The sequence below is a fragment of the Coregonus clupeaformis genome, chromosome 21 (assembly GCF_020615455.1).
Source record: "Coregonus clupeaformis isolate EN_2021a chromosome 21, ASM2061545v1, whole genome shotgun sequence".
Classification (NCBI taxonomy): domain Eukaryota; kingdom Metazoa; phylum Chordata; class Actinopteri; order Salmoniformes; family Salmonidae; genus Coregonus; species Coregonus clupeaformis.
The window spans coordinates 36284888-36297245 of NC_059212.1; the positions used below are offsets into that span (position 1 = coordinate 36284888).

Sequence of the window (12358 nt, forward strand, 5' to 3'; positions counted from 1 at the left end):
GCGCCCTAAAACACTTTAGCGACCAGGCCTTCCTAATTGACCTGGCCCAGGTATCCTGGATGGATATCGATCTCATTCCGTCAGTAGAGGATGCCTGGTTGTTCTTTAAAAGTACTTTCCTCTCAATCTTAAATAAGCATGCCCCATTCAAAAAATTCCGAACTAAGAACAGATATAGACCCTGGTTCTCCTCAGACTTGACTGCCCTTGACCAGCACAAAAACATCCTATGGCGTACTGCATTAGCATCGAATAGCCCCCGCGATATGCAACTTTTCAGGGAAGTTAGGAACCAATATACACAAGCAGTTAGGAAAGCAAAGTCTAGCTTTTTCAAAGAGAAATGTGCATCCTGTAGCACTAACTCCAAAAAGTTTTGGGACACTGTAAAGTCCATGGAGAATAAGAGCGCCTCCTCCCAGCTGCCCACTGCACTGAGGCTAGGAAACACTATCACCACCAATACATCTACAATAATCGAGAATTTCAACAAGCATTTTGCTACGGCTGGCCATGCTTTCCACCTGGCTACCACAACCCCGGCCACCAGCTCTGCACCCTCCGCTGCAACTTGCCCATGCCCCCTCCCGCTTCTCCTTCACACAAATTCAGACAGCTGATGAACTGAAAGAGCTGCAAAATCTGGACCCCTATAAGTCATCTGGGCTAGACAATCTGGACCCTTTCTTTCTAAAAATAGCCGCCAAAATTGGCGCAACCCCTATTACTAGCCTGTTTAACCTCTCTTTTGTAACGTCTGAGATCTCCAGAGATTGGAAAGCTGCCGCGGTCATCCCCCTCTTCAAAGGGGGTGACACTCTAGATCCAAACTGTTACAGACCTATATCCATCCTGCCCTGCCTTTCGAAAGTTTTTGAAAGCCAAGTTAACAAACAGATCACCGACCATTTCCAATCACACCGTACCTTCTCCGCTATGCAATCCGGTTTCCGAGCTGGTCATGGGTGCACCTCAGCCACGCTCAAGGTCCTAAACAATATTATAACCACGATCGATAATAGACAGTACTGTGCAGCCGTCTTCATTGACCTGGCCAAGGCTTTCGACTCTGTCAACCACCGCATTCTTATTGGCAGTCTAAATAGCCTTGGTTTCTCAAATGACTGCCTCGCCTGGTTCACCAACTACTTCTCAGATAGAGTTCAAGATGTCAAATTGGAGGGCCTGTTGTCTGGACCTATGGCAGTCTCTATGGGGTGCCACAGGGTTCAATTCTTGGGCCGACTCTTTTCTCTGTGTATGTCAATGATGTCGCTCTTGCTGCTGGTGACTCTCAGATCCACCTCTACGCAGACGACACCATTTTGTATACATCTGGCCCTTCATTGGACACTGTGTTAACAAACCTCCAAACGAGCTTCAATGCCATACAACACTCCTTCCGTAGCCTCCAACTGCTCTTAAACACTAGTAAAACTAAATGCATGCTCTTCAATCAAACGCTGCTGGCACCCGCCCACCCGACTAGAATCACTACTCTCGACGGGCCTGACCTAGAGTATGTGGACAACTACAAATACCTAGGTGTCTGGTTATACTGTAAACTCTCCTTCCAGACTCACATTAAGCATCTCCAATCCAAAGTTAAATCTAGAATTGGCTTCCTATTTCGCAACAAAGCCTCCTTCACTCATGCTGCCAAACATGCCCTCGTAAAACTGACTATCCTACCGATCCTTGACTTTGGCGTTGTCATTTACAAAATAGCCTCCAACACTCTACTCAGCAAATTGGATGTAGTCTATCACAGTGCCATCCGTTTTGTCACCAAAGCCCCATATACTACCCACCACTGTGACCTGTACGCTCTTGTTGGCTGGTCCTCACCATCTATAAATCACTGCTAGGCAAATCCCTGCCTTATCTTAGCTCATTGGTCACCATAGCAACACCCACCCGTAGTATGCGCTCCAGCAGGTATATCTCACTGGTCATCCCCAAAGCCAACACTTCCTTTGGCCGCCATTCCTTCCAGTTCTCTGCTGCCAATGACTGGAACGAACTGCAAAAATCTCTGAAGCTGGAGACTCTCATCTCCCTCACTAACTTTAAGCATCAGTTGTCAGAGCACCTTACCGATCACTGCACCTGTACACAGCCCATCTGAAATTAGCCCACCCAACTACCTCATCCCCATATTGTTATTTATTTTGCTAATTTGCACCCCAGTATCTCTATTTGCACATCATCATTCCAGTGCAAATACTAATTGTAATTATTTTGCACCATGGCCTATTTATTGCCTTACCTCCATAACTTGCTACATTTGCACACACTGTATATATATTTTCTGTTGTATTTTTGACTTTATGTTTTGTTTTACCCCATATGTAACTCTGTGTTGTTGTTTTTATCGCACTGCTTTGCTTTATCTTGGCCAAGTCGCAGTTGTAAATGAGAACTTAATCTCAACTGGCTTACCTGGTTAAATAAAGGTGAAAAAAATAAATAAAAACAATTCAGAAGGTATTCAGACCCCATTACTTTTTCAACATTTTGTTACTTTACAGTCTTATTCTAAAATTGATTAAATTGTTTTCTTCCTCATCAATCTAGACTCAATACCCCATAATGACAAAGCAAAAACAGGTTTTAGACATTTTAGCTAATGTATAAAATAAAATAAACTGAAATATCACATTTACATTACAAGTATTCAGACCCTTTACTCAGTACTTTGTTGAATCACCTTTGAGTCTTCTTGGGTATGACGCTACAAGCTTGGCACACCTGTATTTGGGGAGTTTCTCCCATTCTTCTCTGCAGATCCTCTCAAGCGCTGTCAGGTTGGAGTACAGAGAGATCCTTGATGAAAACCTGTTCCAGGGCGCTCAGGACCTCAGACTGGGGCGAAGGTTCACCTTCCAACAGGACAATGACCCTAAGCACACAGTCAAGACAACGCAGGAGTGGCCTCGGGACAAGTCTCTGAATGTCCTTGAGTGGCCCAGCCAGAGCCCGGACTTGAACCCGATCCAACATCAATAGCTGTGCAGCGACGCTCCCCATCCAACCTGACAGAGCTTGAGAGGATCTGTACAGAAGAATGGGAGAAACTCCCCAAATACAGGTGTGCCAATCTTGTAGCATCATACCCAAGAAGACTCAAGGCTGTAATTGCTGCCAAAGGTGATTCAACAAAGTACTGTGTAAAGGGTCTAAATACTTATGTGGCTTGCGACATTTGTGATTTGTTTGTTCACATAAAGTTTGGAGATATCCAACCCTTGTCATATGATGAAGCTGTAAAGTCTCAAAGTAACATTTTGCTTGTTTGCAATGTATGCTGTTTAAATGCCGTGCCAAACATTGGAATGCTGGACACAAGCAGGGATGCTGAGTGCAATCTAGATGAGATAGTCGATGTGTCAGCAGTGGGCACAGAAAATGACATGTTTGACTGTTTCAATCGGAGAGGACTTCACTTTATCCATGTGAACGCACGGAGCCTGCTGCCAAAATTAGAGGAATTACAACTCCTCGCTTCTAACACACGGGTTGCAGTAGTTGCTGTGACTGAGACATGGCTCGATGGGTCAATTGAGGACAATAAGGTTGTAGCATTAACAGAATTGACCGAAACTGAAATGGTGGCGGCATTTGTGTTTTTACTAGGAATTATGTGCATTTTAACCCTTTTTCAGATCTGAATATGGAGGATCTTGAGGTTGCATGGGTAGATATACTTCTTCCTAAATGTCGTCCCATACTTGTTGGTGTGTGCTATCGGCCTCCTAAGCAGAATAATGTATATGATTTACTTGAATCTAATTGCTGTGATCACAATGTATTTGCTGATAGGGAATGTATTCTGCTGGTGATTTTAATACAAATGTGCAGTTCCCACCCAAGTTACACTAGTAAATGCCCTGTATAACTTTAATCAGGTATTTGGACTAAAATAACTGATTGTTGAGCCAACCCGGGTGTGTATTGACAGTAAATCAACTTTGGATTTGATTATTGTATCAGACCAAGAGAACGTCTGTCAGTCAGGAGTCTTAAATATTGGTATGGTAACCTACTGTACCCGTAAGAAATCCAAAATGCTACTTGAGCCAGGTAATAACTACATGAAGGTACGGTCTATGAAACAATACTCAAAGGAACGTTTTGTAGAAGTACTTGGCATTTTGGATTGGTCTCATGTACTAAACTGTGATGATGTTGATCAAGCTTGGTATCTTTTTAAAGATCTGTTTCTGTCTGCACTCGACTCTCTGGCTCCGATGAAACAAATTAGAATCAAACAGCGGTCAGGGAAATGGATCACTTCCGAGATCTTAGACCTCATAAGGAAAAGAGATCGCTACCTGGCCAAATTCAGAAGGACAAATCTACAACAAGATGATGATGGTTATATCAACTGTAGAAACCAGGCAAGATACAAAATGGATAAGGCCAAATCCCAACATTACATAGACGCTGTTAATGACAACTTACATCAGCCTCGTAAACTGTGGAACATTTAAAAGGACATTGGCCTGAATATTGATGATGTTTTATGCTATGACCAGGCAAAGGTTGCAAATAATTGAAACACATTTTTTACCGCTATAGCCTCATCTCTGGTTAAGAAGTAAATGGCCAGTCTTTCATTAACAACTTTTACCATAGCAAAGGTATCACAAATGATTTGTTTGAGCTGTGCATGGTAACAGAGGACAACATTTCCAATCTACTATTCTTAATGAGCACAAACAAAACAACTGGGCTGGATAACCTTCCTGCAAGATTCATAAAGGATAGTGCTTGTGTCACTGCTAAAATGATAATGCATATTGTAAACCTTTCTATCAGTAGTGGTACATTTCCTAATGATCTCAAAACAGCCCGGGTGGTTCCGCTCCACAAGAAGAGCAGTAAAACAAATGTAGGAAACTACATGCTTGTGTCGATCCTCAGCACCTTATCCAAAGTTGTTGAGAGATTCGTTTTTAATACCTTCTCGAACACAAACTTCTTTATTAACTCCAATCTGGCTTTAGAACAGCTCATTCCACTGATACTTGCCTTATGCACCTTTTTGACCACATCAAGCAGGAAAGTGAGAAGGGAAACTATACAGGTATGGTCATGTTAGACTTGCAGAAAGCTGTGGACCATGATATTCTCCTGATGAAACTGAAATGCATGGGTCTAAATGATGTAGCAGTGAATTGGTTTAGGTCTTATCTGACCAACAGAACACAAGTATGTAATGTTGGTGATGTTCTGTCAGAGGCCAAAGAAATATCCTGTGGAGTACCGCAGGGATACATTTTAGGGCCTCTCTTATTTCTTATATACGTTAATGATATGCCAGATACAGTAAAACTCCTGCTTTATGCTGACGACTCAGCCATACTGGTATCAGGGAAGGATACAGTTTACATAGAGGAGACTCTGAGTAAGGGTTGACTGACAACAAATTGTCGCTACATTTGGGAAAAACTGAATCGATTTTGTTTGGAACAAAATGTAGATTGCTTAGGGCTGACAAGATAAAGGTAAACTGTGCAGGCAGGGAGATTTAATCTAAAATAAGAGTAACTTATATTGTTGTGTCCCTAGATCAATCCCTTTCTGGAGACATTCATAAGTATATGACTTATATGATACATCTGACACATTTAATGATACAGTTAGCTGTGTGACACCTTAATGAAAATGGACAAGATCATAAACTGTTATATGTTAACTACTGTGTGTAGATACTAAATCACTTTTACAGCCATGTTCAATCCATATTAGTGTAGTAATTCAGTGTTCTATTGCATTTTTCATCAAAACCGAACCTGTGGCTGTTTAAGACTATGGAAAACCTACCTAAAATCTAATCTATTTTACTCATGTTTTTGCCTAAGAAGCACAGAAATTCAGTTTGATTGTACTCACATTGTGCTTGGTGAGAGCTGATATATTGGCTGCTATTGCTTGGAGCCAATCTAGGCAGTCTTCAGCGGTGGGGCATGTGATTACCCCACTGCAAACCCCATCCACAGCTATGACTTGAAATGCATTTTTCCTTAAGAAATCAGAATCAGACAAATATACTTTTTAGTAGTGGTTGGCACCAATTCAATATGATATTAACATCGATATCAATATGGACGAGGCATATCGCAATATTGTTTTATCCTTAGTCAGGCAAACAGCTTGTCTTTCCATATATTAATCATGACCCATGCACTCTCAATTTCTATTCAAGATAAATAAGTAACAGCCAAGCAAGCTTTGCAGCAAATGGAGGAATCACTGTCTTAACTGTCAGTGGCTGACCTATCCATTTGAATAGTCTCAAGGTATTTACAGGAGACAAGTCATCCTAACACCGAGCCCCCAAAGTCCCTCGCCAGCGGACCCCTCTCAAATAGCCGAGGCACAGGGGCCACTGAACCTTCAGCAGTAGTGACAGAGAATGGCCCCTTGCTGCGTTTTGACAACGAGCGTTCCCCGTTCCCCCTGCCGCAGCCCAGCGCTCAGCTTACCTGCAGACGTCAGAGCCCGGGATGTGCTGTGACAGACGGGAGTGGAGGAGAGGAATAAGGCGCAGGTCCACCCATCTCTTCTCCCAGCGGAGCCCAGGGGACGTGGGCCAAGATGAGCAGGACAGAGAGTCCTAGAGGGGTTTGTACACGCAGAAAGAAGAGAACACCTCTTCGTTTAGTTCTTCATATGGCATCTCTCATGGTTTACTAAGACGTCAATAGCCCAGGCCTGTTCATGATTCATACACGTAGATGTAGATGCAGCAGAAGCTGTATAAGTGCAAGCCATAGTTCAACTACTGAATACGTTGTTTATTCCTCTGGCCCAGAGAAAGAGTGAGAAAGAGTTAGAGCACTCTGACCGTCACCGTCTGCCTGTGAATGCCACTGCGGAATAACAACAGCCTACTGGCATTGTTACAAGATTTGCAGAGAGACAGATATGGCTGAGAGTTATACAGAAATGAGATCAGTCTCAAAGCAGGGTGGGTTAAGAATGCTAAACTGTACCGTATTGTTAGGATGGTAGTTCAGGTGTAAGCCACTGTCGCACAGAGGGGAGGACGTTCCACTGCTCTGATCACTTGGAACACCTGGGAGGAGAATGACATTCAGAAGTTATTTATTCAGTCATTTGGAAGTCATATCATATCTTCTTCAGCGTTGGTACAATATCCAGAACTTTTATGTCTAGCTCTGTTTCAGGTAAAAACTATATTCAAAGCAATTTTTCTTTCCAGCTCTTTTTCAGAGGTAATTATACCAGACAAATAACAGTCAGACAATGCATGAATCATTATATAATCCATGTGTAGATGGAGAAGGTTTTTTCTCCAATCTTGTTTTATTTTCTCTCATCATATCCTTAGTGAAAATAACATACAAATTCAGCTCTGATATTTCTTTGGAGGTTTCTAAGATCCACATACATGTGCAGTCTTCACAGAGGGGCAGTTTCAGAAATGCCGGTGTCTTCTTCAAGAAAGAGACAGTCAGAGTGACGTCCTCTCCGGCGTTTCGCAAAACCTGCACCTGGAATGAAACAATTGGTGAATTTACAATACTGCCATAGGACTTCTAAGTCTGTTACTCATTTCAACCACGTACTTGGATGATGGATGTAGTACAAATTCCCTTCTTAGAACAAGTAGATTAGATATCGGCTGAAAACCTGGGAGATTTATGCAGCCTCGCGCATTTGGGAGGTTGATACATACAAATTGGAAAAAGGTGTAAAACTGATCTTACAGGTCCCAAAGATAAGGTCCAAAACGTTAAACAAGATAAAGTGGTGTTGCAAGTGTTTGCAGCTTCAGGGAAATATAAAATATTAAGTTGGCAGCTTCTTACCGCTTCCTCGTGGCGATAGCTTCGAACATTTATTCCATTTATCTAAAAACAAACAGTCTTATTGTTAGTAACAATAATATTTGATTAATTAAACTGATGATATGCATGATATGGTTTATTTTACTTCTTTGAGGTGGCTCAGTGAGTTAATATATCGTATTGTGATCGATCTGCAGAGTGTGAAGGGGTTGCAATTCGACCAGACATACCTGTAGTAAAAACACTGAATGACAGAAGGCAGAAGAAACTGTCAAAATACTCATCACCATCACTTACCTGGAGGATCCCATCTCCGATAAACAGCAGCCCAGACAGTTCAGCTGCAGACAATATATGATTTATGATTATGTTTGGGTAAATAAACCATGATTCATAATTCATAGTGAAATGGAAAAAAATAAAAAATAATAAAAGACAGCTGACCTTTTTGCTCTTTTGATATTTTTGATATCACAACAGGGATTTTGTGTTCTGCGCCTCCCTAGGGGGTGAATTATATAGTTATGTAGTTTGTTGCACAAACATTTGAAGGAAAGAAACAGAGAGAAAAAAATAGAAAAACTGTTGTGTCTTCCCCCGTACGCTACTCCATTAGTCTACTGTTGATATATCAATTGTGGTTTTAAAAGATCAATTGCATTAGGTGACAGTAAACTAAAAGATAGAATAAGCAGAAACTGATTAATCAATGGAGATCTAAATTACCTTGATGCTCAAGCCAAAACCCCCAATCGTCTGTCTTCTGATCGTTACAGTTCTCTCCTACAAGGAATCAGATGGAATAAAGAGAAGGTGTTTATTATGGAGATACTTAGAGTTTAAGAGTTTACCCTAGATAATACAAGTGTAACAAAGCTGACTGATATACAAGACAAATTACAAAGGAAAGGCCCATTTTAAAAGGTATTTTCTCTCCAGTCATGCTCACACCTCATTCTCATGGTTCCAAATGTAATGTCTGCCTGACATTCAATTTTTTCTCGTAATTGAAACACCCTTTCCCAAGGTATTTTATTTGACAGGCAGGGCAGGTTACTCACACTGGAATAAAATGGTTCTCCTGACACACAGATGACATCTTGCTCTTGAATGGTCAGAATGTCTTTAGCCAAGTGCAGTCGAATATTGAAAGGCTCCTCGTTACCATCTTGCAGCAGATAAACCCCAGTCTTTGCCTGCAAAGTAAATCAAAGTGGGAAAATCATGTATCATTCTTCTGTGTCTGAATTAACTGGCCATTAAATAAAATGAAAATGTAATCGAATTGGAAAGACATTGGAGAGACTTTTGGCAGAGTGACACGTATGATAATGATACAGACATTTAATATTGTTCTTCTTCTTAGCCTGTTAATTTCAAAATGGTGACATGTAAAACAATGCCCCCATACATTATGTGAATTCCACTCTCAGAAAACCTAACTAGTAACCAAGTGTCACACCCTGGCTCTGGGACTCTATATGTTGAGCCAGGGTGTGTTCATTCTGTGGTGTTCATTCTAGTTTGTTGATTTCTATGTTCTGCCTGAGTGACTCCCAATCAGAGGCAACGAGTGTAGCTGTTGGCTGGTTGTCTCTGATTGGGAGCCATATTTAAACTGTATGTTTTCCCTTTGTGTTTGTGGGATTTTGTTCCGTGTTCGGTCATTGATACCGTGGACGTCACGAGTCGTTTCTTGTTTTGTATTCATGTTTAAACTTTAACTAATTAAAGTATGTTTGTTCATCACGCTGCGCCTTGGTCTCTCCCTGACGATCGTGACAGAAAAACCCACCATGCAACGACCAAGCAGCGTGTCCAGGGGCAGCTCTTGGGCTGGACATGGGAGGAAGCGCCGGGAGAAGAGACGGTGGAGGCGCGCCGTAGAGAGGAGCAACGGCGTGATCAGGGTCGTCGTCGGGCGGTCGAGAGGCAACCCCAGAACATTTTTAGGGGGGGGCACACGGCATGGACGACGGGGCTGACGGAGGCAAAAAAGGGGCGGATTCTGGAGGCCACCAGGTTACGGATACACCGCCCTGTACGTCCTGTGCGGATGCCTCACACAGAGTGTGTGAGGGTAGGCATTCAGCCAGGACGGGTTGTGGCCGCTCTTCACTCCAGGGCTCCTATCCGTCTCCACAGCCCGGTTCGGCCTGTCCCTGCTCCATGCACCAAGCCTACGGTGTGCGTCGCCAGCCCAGTCCGGCCAGTCCCTGCTCCACGCACCAAGCCTACGGTGTGCGTCGCCAGCCCGGTCCGGCCTGTCCCTGCTCCACGCACCAAGCCTACGGTGTGCGTCGCCAGCCCAGTCCGGCCAGTCCCTGCTCCACGCACCAAGCCTACGGTGTGCGTCGACAGCCCAGCCCGGCCTGTCCCTGCTCCACGCACCAAGTATACGGTGCGCGTCGCCAGCCCGGCCCGGCCTGTTCCTGCCACTCGCACCAAGTATACGGTGCACGTCGCCAGCCCGGCCCGGCCTGTTCCTGCCACTCGCACCAAGTATTAGGTGCGCGTCGCCAGCCAGGCCCGGCCTGTTCCTGCCACTCGCACCAAGTATACGGTGCGCGTCGCCAGCCCGGCCCGGCCTGTTCCTGCCACTCGCACCAAGTATACGGTGCGCGTCGCCAGGCCGGCCCGGCCTGTTCCTGCCACTCGCACCAAGTATACGGTGCGCGTCGCCAGCCCGGCCCGGCCTGTTCCTGCCACTCGCACCAAGTATACGGTGCGTGTCGCCAGCCCGGCCCGGCCTGTTCCTGCCACTCGCACCAAGTCTACGGTGCGCGTCGCCAGCCCGGCCCGGCCTGTTCCTGCCACTCGCACCAAGTATACGGTGCACGTCGCCAGCCCGGCCCGGCCTGTTCCTGCCACTCGCACCAAGTATTAGGTGCGCGTCGCCAGCCAGGCCCGGCCTGTTCCTGCCACTCGCACCAAGTATACGGTGCGCGTCGCCAGCCCGGCCCGGCCTGTTCCTGCCACTCGCACCAAGTATACGGTGCGCGTCGCCAGCCCGGCCCGGCCTGTTCCTGCCACTCGCACCAAGTATACGGTGCGCGTCGCCAGCCCGGCCCGGCCTGTTCCTGCCACTCGCACCAAGTATACGGTGCGTGTCGCCAGCCCGGCCCGGCCTGTTCCTGCCACTCGCACCAAGTCTACGGTGCGCGTCGCCAGCCCGGCCCGGCCTGTTCCTGCCACTCGCACCAAGCCAGGGGTGCGAGTCGTCAGCCTGGTAAGGCCCGTCCCTCCTCCACGCACCAAGCCAGGGGTGCGCGTCGTCAGCCTGGTAAGGCCCGTTCCTCCTCCACGCACCAAGCCAGGGGTGCGCGTCGTCAGTCCAGCACAACCCGTGCCTGGGTCACCGGTGCCTGGTAAGGTACCGGTCAACTGCTCCACTATGGAGCTGAAGCTAACCGCTCCTGCTAAGTCAAGTTCAGCTCCAGCCAGCGGGGCCAGACTGGACCAGGGGCGCTATGGGGGGTTGATTGGAGGGTGGTGGTCAAGGCCGGAGCCAGAACCGCCGCCGAGGAGGTATGCCCGCCCAGCCCTCCCCTGTTTTGTTTTAGTTGAGGCGCGGTCGCAGTCCGTGCCTTTAGGGGGGGGGTACTGTCACACCCTGGCTCTGGGACTCTATATGTTGAGCCAGGGTGTATTCATTCTGTGGTGTTCATTCTAGTTTGTTGATTTCTATGTTCTGCCTGAGTGACTCCCAATCAGAGGCAACGAGTGTCAGCTGTTGGCTGGTTGTCTCTGATTGGGAGCCATATTTAAACTGTATGTTTTCCCTTTGTGTTTGTGGGTTTTTGTTCCGTGTTCGGTCATTGATACCGTGGACGTCACGAGTCGTTTCTTGTTTTGTATTCATGTTTAAACTTTAACCAATTAAAGTATGTTTGTTCATCACGCTGCGCCTTGGTCTCTCCCTGACGATCGTGACACCAAGAAACCATTGTCTCTAATAGGTTTCGAAAAGAGCTATCATTATTCATGATCACTTCAGGGAAATCTTTTTTCCACTAGTGAATATATTGCATACATCTTCTATATTATGTTGCAATTCCGTTGGATAATAGGAGACAGGAGAAATATAGATTTGCTAATTAGGTTAGTTCTCAGCAAATTATTTTCACTAATTAGTTTGAATTACATTTTCTTTCTATGCACTGTGCTATAACATTAATCAGACCAAAATATATTGTTGTCTTGGCCCTGAAAATAAATATCATTATTTCATAATTTGCTGCAATGATACGCCTCTTAATCACAGGCAACAGAAAAAAAGATTTACAATAATCTAATTCAATAAATCTCCAATTAAATAATCAATCTTCATTTTGTCTATGAATTCCTGTGGAATTAAAAGGTTTGAATAAATGTTCAGTCACCAAATATGCATTTCTCAGTGTTGCGCAATAGAAAAGGATGAGAGAAATCATCATCTTATCCATTTAAAACATGCTAATCTGCATAAATATGCATTCTGTATAGCCAATTCCCCACCAGCTAATTGGAATGCCTGTCCTGTCCTTGAAACTACGGTT

The 12358-nt window shown here is 44.9% G+C and overlaps 1 protein-coding gene across 1 annotated transcript in view; it reads right to left on the bottom strand.

Annotated features, from left to right (window-relative positions):
• Positions 1–12358, bottom strand: part of LOC121535344 (gamma-1-syntrophin) — a 41844-nt gene that overhangs the window by 16219 nt on the left and 13267 nt on the right. Inside the window, exons 4-12 of the mRNA XM_041842323.2 lie at positions 8882–9016; positions 8547–8603; positions 8265–8322; positions 8118–8161; positions 7842–7883; positions 7421–7523; positions 7002–7084; positions 6492–6622; positions 5899–6028 (exon numbers count right to left, since the gene is read on the bottom strand). Coding sequence (XP_041698257.1) covers positions 5899–6028; positions 6492–6622; positions 7002–7084; positions 7421–7523; positions 7842–7883; positions 8118–8161; positions 8265–8322; positions 8547–8603; positions 8882–9016 — 783 coding nt within the window. The remainder of the gene's footprint in view (positions 1–5898; positions 6029–6491; positions 6623–7001; positions 7085–7420; positions 7524–7841; positions 7884–8117; positions 8162–8264; positions 8323–8546; positions 8604–8881; positions 9017–12358) is intronic.